At 39.5% G+C, this 24,718-nt stretch overlaps 1 protein-coding gene across 5 annotated transcripts in view; it reads right to left on the bottom strand.

Annotated features, from left to right (window-relative positions):
• The window catches only part of MAP4K3 (mitogen-activated protein kinase kinase kinase kinase 3), a 2,472,041-nt gene that overhangs the window by 495,021 nt on the left and 1,952,302 nt on the right, over positions 1-24,718 (bottom strand). For all 5 annotated transcript variants that reach the window (XM_044057581.1, XM_044057598.1, XM_044057607.1 and 2 more), the window contains one exon: positions 6,873-6,957. In XM_044057581.1, the coding sequence (XP_043913516.1) occupies positions 6,873-6,957 (85 nt within the window). The remainder of the gene's footprint in view (positions 1-6,872; positions 6,958-24,718) is intronic.

Genomic DNA, 24,718 nt, shown 5'->3' with positions numbered 1-24,718 from the left:
GGCTGACGCTTTTCTCTGTTGCCTGATCCTGACAGTTTCCTCTTGAACTTGTTCTAATGTTTAACCTGCTGGACATGTACTCCTATTAAGACAGTCTTTTACTGGAAGGCTACTTTCTAGAAAATTGTAGTGTAGAGGCATGACGCATCTTCTAACAGAGGGCTACTAATACCTTTTCTCTCTAACACTGTTTTAGTAATGTCAGCTGTATGACCAAACAAAAGATCCTGTCCAACAGCAGCATCCCGGAAACTGGACTTGACAGCTTCAAAGTAGGTCTCTTCCTTTTTAATTTCTCCAAATCTTTTGGGTTTCTAATACCATGATGAGAATGGACCCCATTTCTAAGTCAAAGTACGATTAAACTTCATGAAATTAGTTTTGTTTCACTCTTTGATGTCAGGCAAAAATGCTCTTTGCAGCACCTGCAACGTGCACAGTAATGACTCTTTCTGTAGTTCACATGGAGTTACATGTATTGGTAGTGCATCTAAATATGATTGTAGATTCTTTTTTATAAGACCCATTGTTCCTACTACTATTGGAACTATCTAGGCATCCTTCTTCCACATTGCTCTCGTTTCTACTTGCAGATCCTGATATTTTATAACTTTGTGTCTCTCTGTATGCAGGACACTGTAGTCATTGGGTGTGACGATTTTAATTATCAATGCTACTCTTGTCTTCTTTTCTTGTACTACTATATCTGGTTTTCTAGCATCTATCATTTGAATTGTTGGTAATGGATGATCCCATGTGATGTAGACTTCATCATTTTCTATGATGCTTTGTGTCTCATGTTTCCAGTGCTTTTCAGCCACATCAAAACCATAATGTTTGCACAATCCCCAGTACAATAGTCTCGCCACATTATTATGCCTTTCCGTATACAGTCCTTCTGCCATTAGTATGTCACAACCAGCAATGAGGTGTGCAACTGTTTTCAGTTTGGTTTTACAAAACCTACATTTGTCTGTTTCTCCCACATGTTCAATGGACTTTGTAAACCAGCGTGTACGTAGCCCACTATCTTGAGCCACCAATATTAACCTTTCATCTCTTGGTTTGAATTCACCTCTCCTTAACCATTCCTGCGTTCTCGTTCCTGATCAACATGAGGTTCTTACAGAAGTTTTCTATACTTGCAACTATATTTATGCATTTTCCACATTTCGTGCCTTTTCATCTGATCCTTCACCTTATATTTTCTTTTGTTTTTTGGCACATTCAGTTGCTGCCTGATTTTTATCAACTTCTGGTTTGATTTCCATTCCTGCTTGACGCCAATATGCTTCTGCTACATTAAGCAGGGAAGTCATCTTAGATTTACTCTCCTCATGTTCCAAACCTTTCGCTATGTCTGGGTCTAGTGAGGTCAGCAGATGTGTGGAGTCCCACAATTGCAGATCTATACATGTAATCATTTTCAAGGAGGCCCATCCCTCCTTCAGAATGGAAAATATATAATCTTGGTATGCACTGATTTTTACAGAAAGCATCCTTCTTGTTTTAATATCTAATCTATCAAACACATTTTGGGGCCAATCAATCACTCCAAAACTGTAAGATAGAACAGGAAAAGCAAATTGGTTTACAGCTTGGATTTTGTTCCTAGATGTCAATGCTGTTTTCAGGATTAATTTAAGTCTTCTAAAATATTCCTTACTGAGTTTTACTTGCATTTGTTTATGTTTTATTGCTAATCCTTTATCAGTTCCCAAGTACTTACACACTCCCTTTTGCTAAAGTTCTTTTATATCACATTCTTGTGCAAAACTGATGTTTTCCTAGTGCTGCAGTTTTCCCTGCTTTAAAGGTTGCTTTTGCACATTTATCAAGGCCAAATGACATTCTAATATCATCTGAAAAAGTTTTGACAACCTGCAGTTGTGCTTTCAGTTCCTCCTCTGATGAGCTATACAATTTGAAATCATCGACAAATAGAAGACTTTGTTGTTTTCTAAGAGCCAAATTGTAGCCATGGCCTAAGCTGTTAAGTAGACAGCTTAATGGGTTAAGGGCAAGGCAGAATAACAACGGTGAAAGAGAATAACCCTGGAATATCCCCCTTTGAATTTTTATCCCTGGGATAGTAATTTGTCTTTTATCATGGTTTAGTTGCAAAGTGGTTTGCCATTGTTCCATGGTCACTGTAACGTAGTCAATCAGTGTAGGGTATATCTTACAGATTTTTAAACAATCTTTTATGCATGAATGTGGGATACTACCAAATGCTTTTTTGTAGTCAATCCATGCCATAGATTCTTCCCCTTTTTACAGTTCTCCACTATGACTTTATTTAACAACGAATGATCCTTTATTCCATATGACTTTCTTTTATTGCCCTTTTGTTCTACTGCCATAATTGAGTTTCCTTCTAAATGACTATAAACTCTGTCAGCATCAATTCCCATGTATCGTTTATACGTAGTCGGAAGGCAAGCTATTGGGTCTATAGTTTATGGGGTAGCTCGCAGGTTCACTCTTAAGTAGGAGCATTGTTTTATCTGTTGTTAGCCACACTGGTGTCTGTTCAGGGTGCACATATAAATAGTTCTTACTCATGGCTAGGTCTACATGCAAAGATGTTAATACTTTTAACCAAAAGTTAGGTACTGCATCTGGGCCAGGTGTTTTGCACTTAGATGCTTTTCTTAACTTTGTTTCAATCTCTGTCTGTTACTTCATCCCATTTTCTATCCTGTACTTATTCTTTTTTTACTTCTTTTATCCATTTAACATCTTTGTTGTGTTCCACAGGATCTTCATAGATACATAAAATGCATCTATTTCTTCTTTTTTTGGCAGTCTTTCAATTCCTTTTACCTTGTTTCCCAATTCTCTATAAAACTTTCTTGGATCATCACTAAATTGCCTATTTTGTACTTTTCCTTTATATTTATCTGTATATCTTCTAAGTTTTTCCTCCTGTGCTGAAATTTTTAATTTATTTGTGATAGTGCATGATAGATCCTTGTCTGTTCTAATACTGCAGACTGATTTTATCACATCTATCTTTCTTAGCATTTTTGTTGATCTATTTATTCCCTCTGCTATAGTTTTCTAACAGTGAAACTTCTTGTCTTAATTGCTTTATATTTTTCTCTATTCGATACTTCCATGAAGGTATTTGATTTCTCCCTTTCCTTTGCCTCACTACCCTGTGCTCTTGTGGTAGAACTTCATCAGTTATTAATTTAGCTGCACAGTAACATATCCTATTTACTTCTGTTATATTGCATGGCTCTCTATGGACAGTCCTAATTACTGTGTTGATTTGTTTTATCGTCCTGACTTTTGGGGTTTTATTGACCTTCTGCAGTCTATTTCTTTCACTGATTTTAATATATCTATCTATGTCCATTAAATCAAGCAACTCTTCCCTTAGTTCATTTTCTTCCAGACTGAGAGCACATCCTTTGTTTTCCACTTCCTGCGGGCATTCTATAGAAACTTCTACAGCATCTTCCTGTGGCACCTTCTTTTTGATTTCATCCTGTGCCATCCATTGCTCTGTCCTATGGGAATTCACTGACTTATCACTCCTCATCATTGACTGGATCAGAGTTTCTGCAGTCTCCTGTTCCTCCCCTTGCTGTCTAGCTTTACATGAATGTTTATACTGGTTTCCTGTGGAAGGCTCCAAAAGGATATGGCACTTGACCAATTGCTTCCTATTCCACTGGTTTCCCCTTAATTTGGATATCCATTGCTCTATCCTGTTGTAGTGCTTTCTGCAGTAGATTTCATACACTGACTTCACTTTGCAGGTGCTCCATAACTTCAATTTCTATTTCTTTAACTTCTCCATTACTGATCTCCTTTTCTACTTTTCCTCTGTCTTCTTATTTTTTGTATTGTAAAGTTTTCCTTGTCCGGATTCCTTTGCCTGTATTTCTCTTCAAATATCTTTGGTGCTGCCCTTTTTGTATTGGTTAGTTTTGCTTTCTCCTTTGCATAAATATTACACCATATTAAATCTCTTTCTTTCCCATGTCCCTATTTCTTCTTCAGATGTTTCCTGATCTTCCTGCTTCTCCTTACTTTGGGGACTTACTCCATCATGCTGTGATGTAGTCTGTGTTAGATTTTCTACATTAAATCCTTAACTTCGCAGACACTCCATAACTTCAATTTCTATTTCTTTAACTTCTGCTTTACTAATCTTCCTTTCCACATTACATCTTTGTGATATTAATTTTTTTATTGTGAAATTTTTCATATCTGGATGCCTGTGCCTGTATTTTATCTTTGTGGCTGCTTTCGTTATATTAATTAACTTAGCTTTCTCCTTTGCATAAATATTGCACCATATCAAATCTCTCTTTCTTTCCCATGTCCATATCTCTTTTTTATACTTTTCAAAAATGTCTACGTTTTGTTGTTTACATTTTCGCACTTCCTCAAATGCTTCTTTTTCCCAACACATCACAGTTTCTTGATCTATATACTGTTTTTCAAAAATCTGTTGTATTAATGAACGCAAATTTTTACTTGAAGCTTCTGACAGTTTTTCCTGTGAAAGTATTTTTCTTTCCTCTAATTTATCTCTTAATCTCTTTGTATATCCTCTGTCTGGTAATTCTGTAACAATACATAATTTCTTTCATATCCTCAATAGTATGAAGGCAGACATGTGTCCTTAGAGACACCCAAAATATGACAGCCACAGAAGAAGCATCCACAACACAGTAAGCATACTAATATATGAAAGCCAGTTTTGTCAACAGTTCTGTTAAACTTTATGGCCTGATCTCAGTTTCAGAATCAGCCACCTTCCGAACACACTCCTGCATTCAACATAATAATGGAACTCTGACAGGATATCACATGGCTTGTATAGTTCGGAGCTCAAGCCCCAACATTTCTAGGAGTATACAGTTTTTCAACATACTAATCTAGCACTCTTCTTTCTCTGACAGATAGGTAATGGTACCTTCTGCTCTGAGAAAAATGTGAAGAGGAAGAAAGAGAGAGAAAAAATGATTTCAGGACTTGTGTTATGACCGGTGCAGAAAACAGGCTTGCCCTGAGAGGTCCAATATAGCCTGTCTACCCTTTTTTGGGAGTAGTGGGTAGCAGTGTCAAAATCTGAAAAGCTTGCCATTACAGCATCTCTCAACCGAGGGATAACAGGAGGTGTTATCCATTATTTTGACTGCAGAAGCATCCTCATTTCCATATATGGCTTCCTAAAGAAAGAGGGGTCACAAATTAAAACCAAGTCCATATAGCTGATGGTCTGAATAAAACCAAAATCCTTAGGAGGAGCACCAGAGAAATACATGAAAGTAACTTCATGGTGGAAAAACAAACACACTGAGGGATATATATGTGGCATATAAAAATGTTCCTCTTCTAGAGAGGAAACAGATGAAGGAATTAATTATCTTTCTTTTGAGCTTTCCAGAAATATTATCTCTCTTGGTACAGGTGAAGGTTCTCCCAAAACAGATCTAACTAAAGATCTTCAAATTATGCATGTTATAGAACTTTAGGCAACCACTTTGCAAAGCCAGCCTCTTGCAGTACTTTGCAATATACATTAGCATCTGTTTTATGATCAAGGGCAGTGAAGGAGGCACAACTCTGGGGTTGTCAACAGCTTTCTAACCACTGATAGTTTAGGTTTCTCAACATGTACGCAGTCTTGTTCCAGCTGCTGAATGACTACTATGCCCATCAATGATACTGACATCTGCTGTACCTTTATTTTAAGTGGCCTAGACACCTATACAGGCTGGTCATCTTGTGGTATATTAATAACTGTTTATGTAACTTCTGTTTTGGGAGGTAAAATGACAATACCATCCTTATTTTCAACTATACAAAGACATGTTTTTTTTCTGAAAAGTAGCCAGCAGTCTTTGTTGAATGACATTTTTGCTAAGGGTTTCTCAGACACTTGCCTTTGTCCTGTTTCCTAGAACCCTTTTCTCTCTTCTCCATATTGACTGGAAGCTAAATGCATTTCTATGAATAACTTCAAAAGACTTCATCTTTTTTTTTTGTCAGACAAATGAGCAAAAAGAGCATTACAGCATTTATAAATTTACAGAAATATTAGAGCAGTCAGCCCTACGTTCTATGCTCATACTAAAATAAGGGATGTGATGATTTTTTTTTTTTATTTGCCTACCACAAGCGCAGAAAGTTAAGGACTTTAGGGATGAAGACATTCTGTATGGAAACAATGTGTAGGCTCAGTTTTTCAATAAAATATCTATTGAAACATGAAAATAAAAGGAAAAGCATGCACACTAACATTTTTCAAGCGCTACAATGATTTCTCAGACAGGAGAACTGAAGACTGTGCGTAACAATATTGGACTTGTATGTCAGCCTTGTACCACATACTATTGCACTGATGCAGAAATGAGGCCAGCAGATATATTTAGAGGATTAGCAGACACTGAAATGAGCTGTGCCTCTGAAATTCTGGCAACAGCCAAGAGAAACAGGAGGAGGTTAAACTAACAGTAGAGACTTGTTGTTAATCACTCTACCTGATGATCACATGTGACATTATGAGTGAGATCATTATACTTACCAAGCCATATGCCACTTCATGATCTGAAACGTATTATGGTGATGCCTATGATCAGTCATGACAACCCCTTACAAAGTAGAACAAAAACACACAGCCCTAGTTTCTCCTCATTTAAAACCACAATTACAAATAAATGATTCAGTTTATTCAAATCTGTATCATTACTCCCTTGGAAAAATCAATTTCAAATTTCTTAATATACAAATGAACTATTAATAATTCCTAATACTGAAGTTTATTTTGGCAAAGTTGATAAAATGTGCAAATAAGATAATCATGGAAAAACTAAGAACCATAAACACACATAAATGTAATACCGCACCTCTCGTGTCTGGATTGATCCATGATGTGGCACAATGAATTTTTAAAGGACAACCATTGAAAACCTTTGAAAAACAAGCTCCCATCTGTAAAAATACAAACAGACTTGCTGTAAATAGATATATGAAGTACAATTAAGAAAATGTGATGACAGTTTTGACACAGATGTGTTTAAATACACACAATGATGAAAGGCACTATAATGAAAGAGCCCCTCCTGCTCCCCAAAGAAATGACAAAATCCACCAAAATGTCTACATCCTAACCAAAAGCTTCAAACATTTACTGTCTCAATTGCTTTTACTGGTCATGGAGAAAACAACAAAGTAAAATATGAATTATGATTTCAATTAGGGATAAAAGACAATATTTCAACTACAACTAAGGATTCAGTTATACAACAAGGGCCTTAAGAAAAATGCACTCAATCCAAGCTAACATATCAGAGAATCTTTATCTTCACACTATACAAACGTAGGCAAATATATTTTTTTTTAAATTAAGTCAATAGCTTACATAATTTATGTAAGCCACAATTTCACATGGATTTTTTTTTCCCCTGGACAATCTCACTTTAACTACACTACAAAATAAAGGGAAAACTTTAGAAAGTACACCTGCATAAGGGAACACTCAATATAAAGTACAGTTGTGCGGCTATGTGAGGACAGTCCCCATAATCATAGATAGAATCACTGCTGCAGTACATTTAGAGTGAATGGGAATTAGCCTCAGGTGGATGGTGGATGCCTGCATTCTGAGCTATACAAACATTCCCTTACCAAGTGTCAGGCTACCTCTCACACAGAGAGAATACCAGTCAGAAACAGCTGCAAAGAGAAGAGTAACTTGTACCTGTTTTTTTTTTTTTTTTGGTGGGGGCAGGCTAGGTAACCATCAACAAATGTCCCCAAACATGTCACTCTACCAGAAAGAAAGAGCTTCCACAACATGAAAAGTAGAACTTGGGAACCATAAAGGAAAAAAAAAAAAAAAAACACTGTCTTGAGCTACATGTTCTCAAATAATACATAGCTTAGATAAACTTTTTTATAATGGAGACAATCTCAATCCCCTTAAAGGCAGGATAGAAGTATAAAAAAATTATAATGCAGACAATCTCAATCCCCTTAAAGGCAGTATAGAAGTAAAAAAGGAGGGTGGGTATTCTCACTTTTAGCAATAACCCTTCTAGTAGAAAATATATATCTATTATGGTTATGGGTACCTTCATACAACTGTATGCTCTATGACAATCACAAGTATCACAATCAAGGATCAGTCGGGCTAATTCAGCACTTGTGTTTGCCTTAAGCAGTACCAGGCCAGTTGGTTACAGAAAAAAGTGTCTTAATTGTATTTCCATTATCCTGAACTCTCTCATTTGCTGCTGACTTGTGATGGCTCCAATTGATGCAACAATAGAGACAAGTGAAAAGTACAGTTGTGTACACTTATCATAAATGTAGATGTTTGAGTGTATTCACTGCGGCAAGTCATTACATTTGGGTTATCTGCTTGCAGGTAGCCCTCAGCCGGCCTGATTATCCAAGTCTTGGGTCCTGCGTCGGTTGCTGTCTCTTCTTCCATGACGTCTGGTAGTCAGGGGTATAAAGCATGCAGCCAATGCCATTACATCAGGTTTTCTTGCCTCAGATGTCAGGTGCCCCCATAATGGGAAGCAATTATATACAAGGTTACACCTCCAACAAAAAGTAAATACACCAGAAAGCTTAAATACAGTAAAGAAGAAGAGAGGTATAGCCAATAGAAGTCAGGGTGCTGGAGGGAGGGTAACCAGGACTGCAACAGTGAATACACTCGAACATCTACATTTATGGTAAGTGTACACAACTGTACTATGTTCTTCATGTTTCACTGTTGCAGTCATTACATTTGGGTAGATTCCCAAAGCTAAGGAAGGAAGGAGGCAATCAGAGAGCATAAGGACCAGCTATTAGGCCCTGCAAGACTGCAGTGGCAAAACCAGCTCTGGATTTAAAAAAGTGGGCAAATAGTAATGCTTGGTGAAGGTATGAACAGAACTCCAGGTAGCAGCTTCTAGGATGTCCCTGGTAGGAACACTTCTGAGAAAGGCTGTTGAAGTAGATGCAGCCCTGGTGGAATGTGATCTTATCCCCTGTGGGGTAGGTTTTCCATGGTGCTTATAGCAGAAATGAATGCAATGGCCTATCCATTTAGAAATGGTTTGCTTTGAAATGGCCTTCCCTCTGCCCCTGCAGCAAAGGCAACTAGCAGCTGTTTAGTCTTCCTGAGAGGCTTAATCCTGTCCAAATAAAATCTAAGTTGTCTGTGCATGTCCAGAGAGTGCAGTATTCGTTCTCCTTTGTTCTGTGGATTAGAAAAGAAGGTTGGCAAAATAATGGATTGATTAAGGGCCAGACTGGATATCACCTCGGGCATAAAGGAAGGACTGGTCCTGAGGGACACCCTGTCTGCATGGAAGATGATGAAGGGCTCCACTGCCATGAGGGCCTGTAATTCAGACACTCTTCTTGCTGAAGTGATGGCTAGAAGAAAGGCTGTTTTCCAATAAATGAATTTCAACTCTGCAGTTGCAGCTGGCTCTAAAGGAGGTAGTGAGCTTTTCCAATAGGAAGTTAAGGTCCCAGACTGGAGCAGGGGTTCTCCTGGGTGGTCTTAAATTTTTGGCCCCTCTGAGGAATTGCTTCAGCAAGGGGTGAGAGAAAAGGGATGGCTCCGTATTATAATTTGCTGAAATGGCAGAGGCATGAATTTTAATAGAAGAGAAGGAAAGGCCCTTGTGAAGCATCGCTGTTAAGTATTGAAGAATTATGTGGTAAGCTGGGCACTGTTGTGCCCATCCCCTGAGTTTGGCTCCAGGAACAGTATCTTTTCCACTTTTCAGCATAGGATTTTCTAGTACTAGGCCTCCTTGTCTCCAGAATGACATCCAGCACTTGCTTACTGAGGGATGGTAATGGAGAGCTCAGGTAATTAGCCAGGCTGCAAGGTTCAGGGTTTGAAGCTGGGAGTGCAGAATCTGGCCCTCCTGTTGGGACAGCAGGGAAGGGGTCTGAGGCAGGTGCCATGGTTCCAGTAGTGACACACTGTGCAAGAGGGGGTACTAGTGTCGGTGTGGCCAGTCTGGTGCAATGAGTATTGCCCTTGATTTGTCCTGTTTGATCTTTAGTAGAACTTTGGAGAGGAGAGGCAGAGGGGGAAGGCATAAACTGAGAGGTTTTCCCAGGTGAAGGACAGGGCATCCACTTTCCAAGCTTGTCTGTGGGGAGTCCTTGTGCAGAATTTGTCCAACTGGTAGTTCTGAGGGGAGGCAAACAGGTCTATCTCTGGGCTGCCCCATTTGTTTCTCAACATGTTGAATATCTTTGGTTCCAGTTTCCACTCGTGTGGGTCCATGAGATTTCTGCTTAGGTCGTCTGCCAGTGAATTTAGCTTGCCTGGCAGGAATTGAGCTTGTAGGTGCACTTGGTAGCTCAAGGCTGTGTTCCACAGAGCCATGGCTAGTCTGCAGAGAGGGTATGAGTGGGTTCCCCCCTGCTTGTTTATGTACCACATAAAAGTGGTGTTGTCTGTCTTTACCAATAATTGTCCTGGAAGAATGTGGTCCTTGAAGGCTGTCAGAGAATTCTGTACAGCTAACATTTCTTTTTGATTGATATGCAGGTGCATATGACTCTGGTTCCATTTGCTCTGAATGCACTGCCCTGCCAAGTGAGCCCCCCATGCACAGTCTGATGCATCTGTTGTTAGGGTTTGGGCGGCAGGGGTAGTCTCTTGCTGTGGTAGCAGGCCTCTGCCCACCAAAGGAACTCTGTCTTTATACAAAGAATGATAGGAATCACTGATTCCAGGTCCTGTGAATGTTGACACCATAGGTTTTTTAGATACCATTGTAGTTTCCTCATATGCAGTCTTGCATATGGAATTAGTAGGATGCAAGAGGCCATGAACCCCAGGGCTTGCAGTATTTTCCTTGCAGATAGCTGGGTCTTTGTGGCCGGTAGCTTGAAGTAGGCTGTCAAATAAACTTGTTTCTCTGGCGTGAGGTAGGCCATCTAGGAAGTTTTCAAGCTTGCTTCCAGGAATACAATTTGTTGGCTGGGTACTAGATGAGATTTCTTTTCGTTTATGGTGTACCCCAGTGAGGTTAGCAGTTTCTTTACAAATGCCAGATGATTTAATAGTATGTCCTGGGTTTCCTGCCTGAATTAGACAATCATCCAGATATGGGTATATTTGAATATTTCCTTGCCTGCAGAATGCAATGACTGGAGCTAGGTATTTTGTGAATACCCTGGGTGCAGTAGATAAGCCAAGGGGTAGTGCAGAGAACCGATAGTGCATGTAGCCTGCTCTGAAGCGTAGGTATTTTCTGCAAGATTCCCTTATTGGGATGTGCCGGTAAGCTTCCTTTAAGTCAAAAACGAACGTCACAAGCAACAAAACCAATAAAATCCAATCCAAAAGCCACAGGACCCGGAGCTGATGTTAATATAGTATCTGATTTATTAATCCACACACAAAAGTAAAATAAACCAAGCGCTTTCACCCGGCTCCTGCCAGGCTTTATCAAGGAACATACATTTGCCAGCTGCATTTGACAATCCTTATATAGTCATCACAATTGCAGAATTAAACAGTTAATTAGTGGCAATCATTCAATTACTTAACCCCTAGTGCTCCTTTACATTTTTACTCAGCTTGTAAAAAATCCATCATCTTTAAATGAAACAATGTAATACAATCATATGTTACTATTAAAATCCTCTGATACACCAAGTGTTGTTTAAAACTCTATTGTACCTAAAAATACTACATCTTGTTTAATTAATAAAATGTTATGCTGTGCATAAGTAAATCTAAAAAAACTCTCAAATCTCTCAAAGCCTGGCCCTTCTTAATTTTAAGACACAATTAATGTTTATGCTGTCATTTAACCCTCGCGCTCTAGTGGCATCCAATCTTAGTTGCCAAAATAGTTCACAATATTCAAGGAGGGTCTCCCAACTCCCACCTCTTATCTCAGGGTTAATTTGCTCAAGCACCATAAACTTTAAATTCATATTTTTACAAACTTTGGAATGCTTAAAAAATGCGTTGCTCTCCTTACCCTTAGATATATCATAAAAGTGTTGACACCCTTTTCTTAATGACCTTTCCGTTTTGCCTGCATAAAAACTTAGGCAGTGTGTACAAACTCCTAAGTAAACCACTCCTTTTGTAGCGCAATTAGAATATTTAGATGCTCTAAAAGTAAACTTTCTACTCTGTAATCTCACTATACCTTGGTTTATCATGGCAAAGCATTGACTACAATTGCCACATTTGTGCATGCCCATCCTTGTTTTGTTGTTTTTCAATTCAGCCTTCCTTTCAAAAAGTTCTTTCAAGTTCCTTCCTCTTTTCCTAATGAAATGAGGTCCTTCAGTGAAGAGATGTTTCAATTCCTCATTTATGCTCAGTATGGGCCAGTACTTAAGAATAATGGTCTCTACTTCATGCGAACTGCTCGCAAAGGTGTGAATAAAGTTATTTTTACTCACTATGTTGGCAGTTTGTTCTATCTGTGTCAAATTTTCACTTGACCCTAACAAAGGTGAATATTTAGATTCCCTACCATCTAGTACTGATTTTTTAAGGTTTACTCATGTTATTGACCCTAATGAACTGAATTACTTAGACATTAAACCAGCCAAGGACTATACTGGTTCAAAATTCAAGTCAACAATATTTAGAAAATCTTCATTTTCTAATTCCTACTTACACTTCAACAGTGGCCACCCTTTTTATCAAAATAAGGGTATTGTTAAGGGTCAACTTATAAGGGCCTCAAGGATATGTAGTTCCCTGGAAGACTTTTTTAAAGAGGCTGACTTTCTTAAAAAGTTGTTTTTGGAGAAACTCTACCCTGACCACTTGATTGACAGGATGATGCAGGAAGTAGTAGATGGTAGGGAATCTAAATATTCACCTTTGTTAGGGTCAAGTGAAAATTTGACACAGATAGAACAAACTGCCAACATAGTGAGTAAAAATAACTTTATTCACACCTTTGCGAGCAATTCGCATGAAGTAGAGACCATTATTCTTAAATACTGGCCCATACTGAGCATAAATGAGGAATTGAAACATCTCTTCACTGAAGGACCTCATTTCATTAGGAAAAGAGGAAGGAACTTGAAAGAACTTTTTGAAAGGAAGGCTAAATTGAAAAACAACAAAACAAGGCAATTGTAGTCAATGCTTTGCCATGATAAACCAAGGTATAGTGAGATTACCGAGTAGAAAGTTTACTTTTAGAGCATCTAAATATTCTAATTGCGCTACAAAAGGAGTGGTTTACTTAGGAGTTTGTACACACTGCCCAAGTTTTTATGTAGGCAAAACGGAAAGGTCATTAAGAAAAAGGGTGTACGAACACTTTTATGATATATCTAAGGGTAAGGAGAGCAACGCATTTTTTAAGCATTCCAAAGTTTGTAAAAATATGAATTTAAAGTTTATGGTGCTTGAGCAAATTAACCCTGAGATAAGAGGAGGGAGTTGGGAGACCCTCCTTGAATATCGTGAACTATTTTGGCAACTAAGATTGGATGCCACTAGAGCGCCAGGGTTAAATGACAGCATAAACATTAATTGTGTCTTAAAATTAAGAAGGGCCAGGCTTTGAGAGATTTGAGAGTTTTTTTTAGATTTACTTATGCACAGCATAAAATTTTATTAATTAAACAAGATTTATTTTTAGGTACAATAGAGTTTTAAACAACACTTGGTGTATCAGAGGATTTTAATAGTAACATATGATTGTATTACATTGTTTAATTTAAAGATGATGGATTTTTTACAAGCTGAGTAAAAATGTAAAGGAGCACTAGGGGTTAAGTAATTGAATGATTGCCACTAATTAACTGTTTAATTCTGCAATTGTGATGACTATATAAGGATTGTCAAATGCAGCTGGCAAATGTATGTTCCTTGATAAAGCCTGGCAGGAGCCGGGTGAAAGCACTTGGTTTATTTTACTTTTGTGTGTGGATTAATAAATCAGATACTATATTAACATCAGCTCCGGGTCCTGAAGCTTCCTTTAAGTCCAATGTTGCCAACCAGACATTTTTGCCTAGCATGGGAAGCAGCTGATGAAGAGTTAGCATTTTGAATTTTGGGATTACCAAAAAGGTGTTTAGGACAGATAGGTCCAGGATAGGACGCCAGGAGTTGTCTTTTCTGGGTACCAAGAAAAGTCTGGAGTAAAAACCTTGTCCCCATTCTTCTGTTGGGACAGGTTGAATAGCCCTGGTGCTTAGAAGAAAGAGAACCTGCTGTTGAGCCTCTGCCCACTGACTTGGGGGTAGGTCTGGCCAACCGTTTGAGGTTGGTAAGGTGTGGAAGTGGAATCTGTATCCTTGGGAAACTATATTTAAAACCCATTTGTCTTGGGTAATGAGTTCCCAGTTTTCTGCATGCAGGGCGATCTTTCCCCCTAAAGGAGCAGTCAGTTGAGCAGGGCTTGGAAGGTTTAAGGTTAAGTCATTGTGACAGTTTACCATAGGGGGGTGTCTTAGTACTTCCAGCTTTGGAAGTGGGAGCCCCCCACTGCTTAGGCCTGTGAGTACCTTGAGACTGTAGCCTAGGTGGTCTGCTGTTCCTGGGTTTGGACTGAGAAGGACTGGAAGAGACAGGAAAGGATCAGTTCTTAGAAGGCCAATGCCTACTAAATCTGGGAGGCTGTACTTGCAGGAAATCTTTAACAGTTTGTATAGGTTTAACTTTTTCTTCCATCTTTTTAAGTACTTCTTCTGCTTTGTTGCCAAACAGGCGGTCTTGGTTTAAGGAAGCATCCAGTAATTTAGCTTTAACATGATCTGGCAAGGTTTGCTCCTTAAGCCAAGCATGCCTTCTGAGAACAGACCCAGTGACAGCAGCCCTACAAGATGCCTCTAAGGAGTCAAAACCACAATGCAAAGTATGTTTACCAACTTGTTCAGTAGAATGCATTAAATCCTGTAATTCTTTGCTTTCAGCACAGTCAGGAATCAATATCAATATTTGCTTACGTAATCCAATAATATGCTGCTGATACTTTAATATATGAAACTGGCAATTTAAGGCCATAATGGCCAAAGTAGCAGAAGTGTATACCTTCTTACCCCATCTGTCCAGGGCCCTGGAATCTCTATCAGAGGGGGTAGGGTTTTTGGAAATAGTAGCCTTAATGCTTTTGTGTCCCTGTGAAATGGTCTCTGGGTCTGCAGTAGGATTCTTAAAGAGGAACTTGTGAGAGTCAGGTACTCTGTAATACCTGTCAGGTTTCCTGGGAGCTGGAGGTAAAGTGTCTGGGGCCAGGCTAGATTCCAAGAAGGCATCATCTACAATGTCCAGTACAGGAGGGATAGCTAAAGCCCTGTGTTGAGGTAGGAGTAAGAATTCCCTAAGCCTCTTTTTGGAGTCAGAGTAATCCTGGCTTTCCCAGCGGAAATGCTCCCTAAGAGTGTGTGTGCAAAGTTTCACCAAAAGAGAAATCTTCTGGAGGGGAAGCAGAGGGAATGGAGTCCTCTGCATCAGAATCCTCATTGGTAGATAAGGGCAAATCCTGGTCATCAGAAGAAACAGAAATTTCAGAATCCTGATCAGAAGAATCAGAAGGAAAATCAGTTCTAGGTCTCTTAGAGGGAGAAGGCTGGCTTACCGTAATTAGAGTAATAAGGTCTTCAGCCATTCTTATCATTTGTTTTTTAGGCATATGGGCTTGACCATGCGGTTTGGATGTCGGTTTTCTAGGCGTGGATCGAGTTTTAGGCCTTGAAGAAGAAGATAGCGTTGGTTTGATATGCAAGTCAGTAGGCCTGAACACACCCTCAGAAGCCGGTGCCTGCACAGCGGCTCTGGACCCATCCAAGGTAGAGACATCCACAGGTTCCATAGTCGAAGAAGCATCTTGCGGCATACCGGACTCCGAATGTGTCTCAGTAGAGGCCTGCGAATCTGAAGTAGCAGGTATCAGGGGCTGTGAAAGCACCTCACTGAATACCGGCGAACTGGCGACTAGCTTAACGGAAGCGTCGTCGGCAGCTTTGGACCTATGCGGTCTGTCTCTGCCTTTTTCTTTACGTTTTTTCGAAATGTCGGTAGTCGGATGGCTTACAGAAGCTATTTCTGGATAATTAAACAGAGTATAGAAACAGTTTGATGCGAAAATTAACAGACGACGAATAGTTTGAGGATTGAATAAGGCACAAAACCGACTGCGAGGGACGTTGTCGTCTGGGCCTAAGCAAGGAATGCCAGTAAGAATGAAAATCTTTATGAGGTATTTGCTTTCCACAAGTAATACAATTGTTAACTTTTACTAACATCGGTTTAGAGCAAGAAAAAGGATCCCCAACGGGGTACTTAGCTTTTTTGAAGACTTTGGTTCTGAAACTCGAAAACAAAAATTTAGGAGTGGGCCAACCGGCACTTGCGAACTGTTTCTGCTTTGGGCACCGCACGGCAAGAAAGACTGATGTAATGGCGTTGGCTGCATGCTTTATACCCTTGACTACCTGACGTCATGGAAGAAAAGACAGACGCAGGACCCAAGACTTTGAAAATCAGGCTGGCTGAGGGCTACCTGCAAGCAGATAACACAAATGTAATGACTGCAACAGTGAAACACGAAGAACATCTTAATTTCTTGTTTTAACACCTTTATTAATTTTTCACTTAAGACACAGGCAAACTTACATTAATATAAAAAAACTAGCCACATTAACATGTTTGCAGTTGCATACATTATACATCACATGTTTTATTTCAAACTATCATCAGTCTAACATTACATACACTGTTCAGTGCATGCCTTCCCTTACTCTCCCATCCTCCTGGACACTATTCTGCATGTACTGTTCCCATAATTTCCATTTATTTCTATGTAATTTGCTCTTTCCCTTTTCTAAAGATCCCACTTCCAGTTCTTTTATCTCCGTTACAATTGCCAGTACTTCAAATACAGTTGGTTTAGACTTTGATTTCCATTTTCTAGTAATTTTTTTGGCAGCCACCACAACAAGCGCTTACTATGCCTTGGCAATTCAGATCCTCTGTCTCAGTTCAAAATAATCATTCCCTTGGTTAGACCTATTTGCTCACCCAATATTTCTCACAGAGTACTCTGCTGGGAATATTTTAAATCTGCCACTCACCCTCTCAAAATGTGCAGTATTGTGCTAGCTACTTATTAAAGTTACTATTACCAGTTACTTTTAAGTGAAAGTAATATATTACTATTACTTATTTCTTTGGTACTTTTTTGTTAAACCCCTACCATGTCTTCCTGCTGCTGTTTCGGCATTATTTTATCATTCATGCAGGACTGACAAATGTGATGTGAAAACAATTTCATTAAGTAAGGTTACTTTTTTTTTAACTTTATTTCATTTGGCAGGCAGGCAGTACTGCAGAGATGAATGTCTTGTGTGGTGCTGCATGATCACAGTTTTTACAATGTGGAGAACAACTCCTTTCATTTGCATGTGAGGACTGACTGAATAAACCGGGGACTGTGAGCTTTGGCAAGACCTGTTTTTTTTATGGGTATTGTACTGCAGTACAACTGTGAAGACTTTTTCAGAGCACCTCACGTAGCTGAAAACATACCGCTGCAATGCGATATGTTCTTTATAAAGTTTGCAGTTGTTGATTTGACAGCAGTACACATTAATCCTGAGAATACATGGTAAACACCACCCAATCCAGGCATATCCAGCAGTATGAATCTTTTCACCTTCTCTCCTAATGGTATTCCCCTACATTAACCTTCTTCTACAGCGAGACGGGATTCTCTCAAGTATTATACTGAAAAGGTAACAAGCTTCTGGCCGAAACCATGTGTAAATAATAATAAAAAAAAACAAAAAACAAAACCTCATGCAACTGGTAGGGGTTTAACGGTGGACTGCAGCTATTTCTGCAATGACCAAACGGTCCTGTACACCTAAACATGACAATAGACACTTGTCAGTCAGCTGTACAGAAATAGTTGTCACCCACAAACTTGTGTCTGATACGGAAATACCGGCGAAATACATCAGCGCGAACTGGTAAGGGTTTAACGGAAAAGTACTATTACTTTTCTAAAAAAGTAATATATTACTATTGCTAGTTATTAACTAAAGTAACTAGTTACTGTTCAGTTACTTTTACAATAATATAGTTTGTTACTTTTCCGTTAAACCCCTACCACACGTCTTGGGACCTGGACTGGCGGGTCTCGCCCTGTTCCTTTCCCTAGGGCTTTGTGCTGAAAAACATAAGTTTATTTTTTTGTCAATTTTTGGGTGTGGTTCTCCTTTAAGGTTTATCCTGCTACAACTGACTGTTGTCACAACCTAAGACGAGTCCACATATCTATGTAGCATCTAACCTCATCGCTGTAGTAAAATACATGAGATGCGCCAACATAAATGGCCTGCAATTTGTATACGTATCTAGCCATGTACACACACACATGGTCTACAAACAGCTTCTACCAATGGTATTTTTCATAATTCAAGTACCTGATGCTAAGCATCCAAGCTTATTTTGTGGGATCAAGGAAAGAGGAGGCATAGAACATATATTCACAACACGCCCATTTTACCAGCACCACTGTAATACCACCGCATTACCTTTGCTAACTTCGGGAATGGACACAAAGCAAAATACTTACCAGCAATGGTGACAAAAAATCATAAAGGCTGCCTTCTAATCTCTTGATGAAAATGACCACAAAACCTAATTTTAATAGACAACGCCTGATTCCTCAACCCAGACTACTAAGGAAGTCAAAAGTGTACCGCTTGTTTCCGAAGTGAATAGACGTTTGCAGAAGAACTAACACTCCCCCTCCAACAATTGACAGAATTGGGAGTATACGTCAACATGTACCTTTTTAGTTGCAGAAAGACCATTCATCTGAGTGTTAAGATTTTCATTCAAACTTGGGTAGGTTAGAATTCTGCACATTTGGTTCCCTGGATTGTTTTTTTGCAGTTGGGGTGCTTTCTGTTGTTCACATTGCGTCAATATGGGTTTTATGATGTGGGCATTTTTTTTACTACCACAGCCAAAAGATAATTACCCCATAGAGTGAAGCAAAACCATAGCTGCCAATGCAGCCCCTAAAATGTGTGGTAGGGGCTTAATGGAAAGTACCTATAGTTTATTAATTCTCATATTCAGATTTACTTGCAGTGCTTTTGTGCAAGGAATACAATGCTTACTGCACATGAATATGAGTGCATTAAAGTTGTATACACGGTGTTACAATAATGATGAATAGCATTTTACAGTTTAAAGTCCCACAGACTAGTCTTTATAGTCAGAGAGTCACAATTTAATAACCAAGACAAAGTACACACAGCCAGCAACACAAGACCCATAAGTTACAAACCATCAATTTTTCAACAATGTACATTAGGCTAATCTGCTAAACCTAATGCTGAGGATGCAAAAATGCTTACAGAAAATGTTATAGAGGTCTAACAAGACTGTTAACACAAAAAAGTCAACCAAAATATCACTTTATATAACTATTCACAATGACTACACATTTCTGTTGGCTCAAAGGAGCAACTTTTCAAAGTGGTGGGTGAGTCTATTTCTTCTTGCAGTCAGCACTTGTCCACCGAGACTGAATAGGCATTCAATGGGTGCACTAGATGGCAGAGCTGTATTAGAGTTCAGAAATATCTTCTCGACTATAAGGTAACTGTTGAGAGAAGATATTTCTCTGGAAGGGTCAGCCAGATACATGTCCATCTGAGAAATTTATGGCATTGACTCTTTGAAGTTGAAGAATCTGTCTTTGGCACTTAATGCAGAAGCATCAGATGACCCACATGCAGGTTCATCCAGTTTCTGTATGGCATCAAGGAGCAGAGCCTTGCCTCTGAGTTTCTGCTCTTCACTGCCCATTCATCGCAAATGGAACTGTGGATGCATTATGCTAGCCAGAATGAGCTGTTCATGCTCCAAAAGGTGATTTAACAGAGGCTCAATGCCTTTAAGAAGAGCATCAACTAGCGACACAACAAGCTTCACAGACTGCCTGACTTTGGACAACTTGTTTTTCAGGCACGTAATGGTGGGGATAAGGATTCCCATGAAGCCTTTCAGCTCTGACTGCAGGATGTTCAGAGCTATTGCTAGGGGCTGCATTGCTTGCACGAACTTAGCAACAAAGGTAATTTCTGGAGGCCTGAAAATGGCAATTCCAATCTGTTCACATATCTCATTCAGTAAGCCTTCACCCAGAGTTGCAATGAGGTGAATTCTCTCCATCGCATAGAAAGTGGAATTCCATCGTGTCACACTGGGAATAATCAACACCAAATTACACTTCTTTCGAACCACCTCAGCAGCTTGTGTTCTGCAACTAGCCTTGTTCCAAGCAGGATAGCATTTGGCCATGGTGCTTTGCATGATCATTTTATACTGTGCATCATCACAAGCAGATTCTGCATCGTCCACGGTAACTAGATTCAATGTGTGTGCTACACATCTCAGATGGGGAGGCAGTGAATAGGTGTTCTCGCTTTGTCCTGACTGACTCAGCACGGCTGGCACTCTGTTGTAAATCACTTCACCATCATCATCCTCATCTTGGGACAGAATGCTTGTAGTCTCAAATCTCTCAAATTCTGAGAAGACAATGAAAGCCTTTACAAAACTGCTGCCATTGTCAGTAATTGTTGCATACACCCTTTGATCTAACTTGTACTTGATGTGAATGCTCTCAAGAGATGATGCTATGAGATCGTATGTATGCCTCCCCTGTAAGCTGCAACATGACAAAGCAGCTGACTTTCTTTGAAGTGTGTCACAGTCGATCCAGTGGGTGGTGACACCAAAGAAACTATGATTCTGATGGGTCCAAATGTCAGCCTTAGTACAAACAGTTGAAATGCCTGCTAAGGTTTCCATCAGATTCTCTTTCATATCACTGAACTGTTTCTCCACTAATTCAACGAGAGTTTTCCTGCTCATGACCATCTTTCCCGTCTGCAGGCCAGTTAAAAGGCTGATGAAGGATGGTTGTTTAACAATGCTGAAAGACTGAATGTCATTCACCACAAAGTCAATAATCAAACTATCCACCTTGGACTGTGTGACATGACCAGAACTAATGACTGTTGCAATAGATGGTTGTGTCAATGATTTCTTGTTCAAATTGTCAGCACCTGAATCAACTGCTTTCCTTTTCAGATTATTTAGCTTTCCAACTGAGACAGGATGTGATGTCTTAAGATGATTTTTCAAATTCGACGTACTGTTTACTGCAGTTCTGTAGGGTTTCTTTGCCGTTGGACATAGCTTACATTTCACATCAATGTTTTTTCCATCATTTGTAATCAGGTCAAAAAATTCCGTGTACATGGATCATTCAAATGAACTTTGACTTTCCATTTCTGAGTGAAAGCACTAAGCAGAAAAAAAAATGGATGTGCCTGGAATATATATATATATATATATATATATATATATATATATATAGAGAGAGAGAGAGAGAGAGAGCAAATGAGAGAGAGCAAATGGAAACTACATTTAATATTTCTTAACTGAAATCTCTGTTAAAATGTAGCTCTGACTGGCTGAAGCTTAAAATAAAGGGACTGCCAGAAATACAAAAAAAAAATAAAGTTAACTGTATAGAACTTTTGTTTCTGAAAACATGAACCTGCAGTGAATGAATTTTCTAAGTTTTTTTAATACTGGGATAAAACAATTTTATATCTGAAACACCTACATAGTATATGGAACAGCATAAACAGCTGAAATGCTGCAAGAGTAAGCTTTTATTTTAGGGAAAAAAAGAAAAAAAGTGAAGTCCTGTCCTACGTGGAACGCTCCCCATTCAACCTTAAATGAACCCACTGGTCTGCTTTTCTGCATTGAACAGCTTTGGCTCCGCTACACAGATTTTAATTGGTCTGTACAAAGCAATTACTGCCAATCAGTACTGAGGTCCCCCCAGAGCAGCCCCTCCTGCAGCAACTCTCCCCCCCCCCCAAAAGCAGCCCCATACCCAGCAATTCCTGTGTTCTATTACTTGGCTATTTCTCCTCAGTTACCATAAAAACTGTTCAAACCTGTTAGTGTGCATACTGCCTTCTTTCTTACTTCTACAATGATTACAGATATTGAAATAAAAGAACACAAGCACTAATAACCATTTGCTAAAAAAAAATAATACAGTGTTGCAGTGAAAATAGACTTAGCATGACCACAAACATCTTTGCCCTTGAAACTCACATTCATTGAAACAGCACTAAAACTCACATTCAAAGAAAATGCATCTGGACAGTGCTGGACATCCACACAACATTCCACTCCAATACAATGTGCAGAGGATTCCACTCTCATTTGCACATCTGAAACATGGTACACCTCCAAAAAATTACTCAGGAATCTTTAACAGGCATGGAAACATGGTTTTGTAACTCGTAACTTAAGCTCAACCCAAAAAAGACCAAACTATTACTTTCTTCCCCAAATCCCTCTGTCATGAAAAAACAAAATTTAAAGTCCTCTCTTTCGATAATACAACTACTGGAGTCACTTTGTGATTTAAACATTGCATATTTTCATGGTTTACAGTGTAAATGCTCAGAACTAAAGAATGACAAAGAGGCTGAGAGTGCAAATCAGAAGAATCTACTAGAAGCATGACAACTCAACTTCAAATTAAAAGGTCTAAAGTATCATAGAAAGAAAAATATGAATGAGGTAAGGACACAAGGAAGACAAAATATATTTCTCATTGCTAAATAGAAAATAATTTATTTTCATATTTCAGTCTAATATTTTATTATACAGATCGTTCCTGATATTGTATTTTAATCCGTGTGAAGTATTATATTGTAGGTGTTATCCACTCAATAAGCAATTAGGCATTTACTCTGATTTGATGTTTCCTGCTGGTGCCATCATCACAACCTAGTAAGCAATCACATTCTGATGCTATATTCTTCTAAACAGATGTAATTAAATACAAGTTAACCCAATGTAATGTTTAAACTAGAATAGCAACATATGTAGCACAACAGCAGAAAAAATAAGTTATGTCTTACCATAACGTTCCATCTGAATTGTTGATCATCTTCCAGTCATCACTGATGGGTTTGGTTCCGAACCCTCGGAACAAAGTCGGCCTTATACCAAGCTTGCGTGCACCAAAAAACTCTCGAGTTAAGCTGCTACCCACAATGCCCTTTGCTCAGTTACCTCAGATTGAGTTTACATGCAACATATAGGAGAAGAATAAGTCAGAGGCCATCTCTGCGCAGAAACCCTAATACACCACAAAGACCCAGAAGACCCGCCAGGAACCTTTGGAGAGGGTCGGTGGGAGGGTGTGATGACTGGAAGAAGAACAACTCAGATGGAACGTTATGGTAAGACATAACTTCTTTATCTGAAGTTGTTAATCTTCTTCCTATTCATCACTGATGGGACTGAGTCCACAGCTACTTGGAGAACCTGGGTGGCCCTTTTGGAAGAACATTACTGAGAACCACTGAGCCAAAGGCCGCTCCTCCCCTGGAGATCAGATCCAATTTGTAATGCTTGATAAAGGTGTGGGGCTTAGCCCAAATGGCAGCTGCACAAATGTCATCCATGGAGGCCCTAGAGTGGAAGGCAACAGATGCTGTAATAGCCCTAGTTGAGTGAGCTTTGATTTGGCCAGGCTTCGGTCCTTCCGTAAGTGAATATGTGAAGGTAATGCAATCCCTGAGCCATTTAGACAAAGTAACTTTCGATACTCCACCTCCCATTCTAGTGTCCGCAAAGGAAATGAAAAGCTGGTCTGACTTGCGAAAGGATTTAGTTCTGTCCAGACAGAAATGTAATTTATGAACATCCAAGGAATGTAGGCAGTATTCTCCCTTGTTAGAGTAATTTGGGAAAAACACAGGGAGCTCAATGGACTGGTTAGTCGAAAAATCAGAAACCGCTTTGGGGAGACAGGATGGTTTAGTACGAAGTGATACTCTGTCCTTAAGAAAGATCAGATAAGGGCTCTTGATACATAATGCTTGTAATTCAGAAATTCTTTTGGCTGAAGTTATAGCCACCAGGAATAAGGATTTCCATGACAGGAATTTTAGATCACATGTTGCAGCCAGCTCAAACGGGGGCAGAGAGAGAGCCTGAAGAACCAAGGACAGATTTCATTCCACCACCGGCTGTCTAATGGAAGGCCTGCTGTGAAAAATACCCTTGAGGAAGGTCTTGCAAAGGCGAGAGGAGATAAGTGGCACTCCTTCAGACTCGTTATGGAAGTTGGAAACAGCTGCTAGATGGACCCGAATGGTGGAAGCTGAGGCCCCTTTGTCGAACAGTTCAGCCAGATAATGAAGAATAGTGGCTACGGCGGCTGGGAATGGGTCTACCTTCTGATTACGTGACCAAATAGACAATCTTTTCCATTTATCCCTGTAAAGTTTCCTGGTGGATGGTTTATGAGAGGCCAAGATAATATCACAGACAGGTGAAGAGAGGGTTTCCTGCCTGGCAACTAATGAAAGTGGAGAAACCAAGCTGTCAGCTTGAGAGTGGACAGATTCGGGGGAGTCAGCCCTTGTGGGTGAAATATGAGGTCCTGACGAGTGTCTAGGATCCAAGGAGGTTGTAACAGATGAGGTTGAAGGAAGGGAAACCACACTTGACGGGGCCAGAATGGGGCAATGAGGGTCACTTTGCTATTCAACCGAATAGCTTTCCGTAGAACAAGGGGAATCAGAGGAATCGGAGGGTAAGCATAAGAGAGACCTGTGGGCCAATCATGGATTAGAGCGTCTCTCGGTGACTCCTCGAGAG

Source organism: Protopterus annectens, chromosome 1.part2 (genome assembly GCF_019279795.1).
Source record: "Protopterus annectens isolate FY-2018-M chromosome 1.part2, PAN1.0, whole genome shotgun sequence".
Classification (NCBI taxonomy): Eukaryota; Metazoa; Chordata; order Ceratodontiformes; family Protopteridae; genus Protopterus; species Protopterus annectens.
Note: the sequence above shows the minus strand (reverse complement) of the source record. Positions and strands in the feature narration are given on the sequence as shown.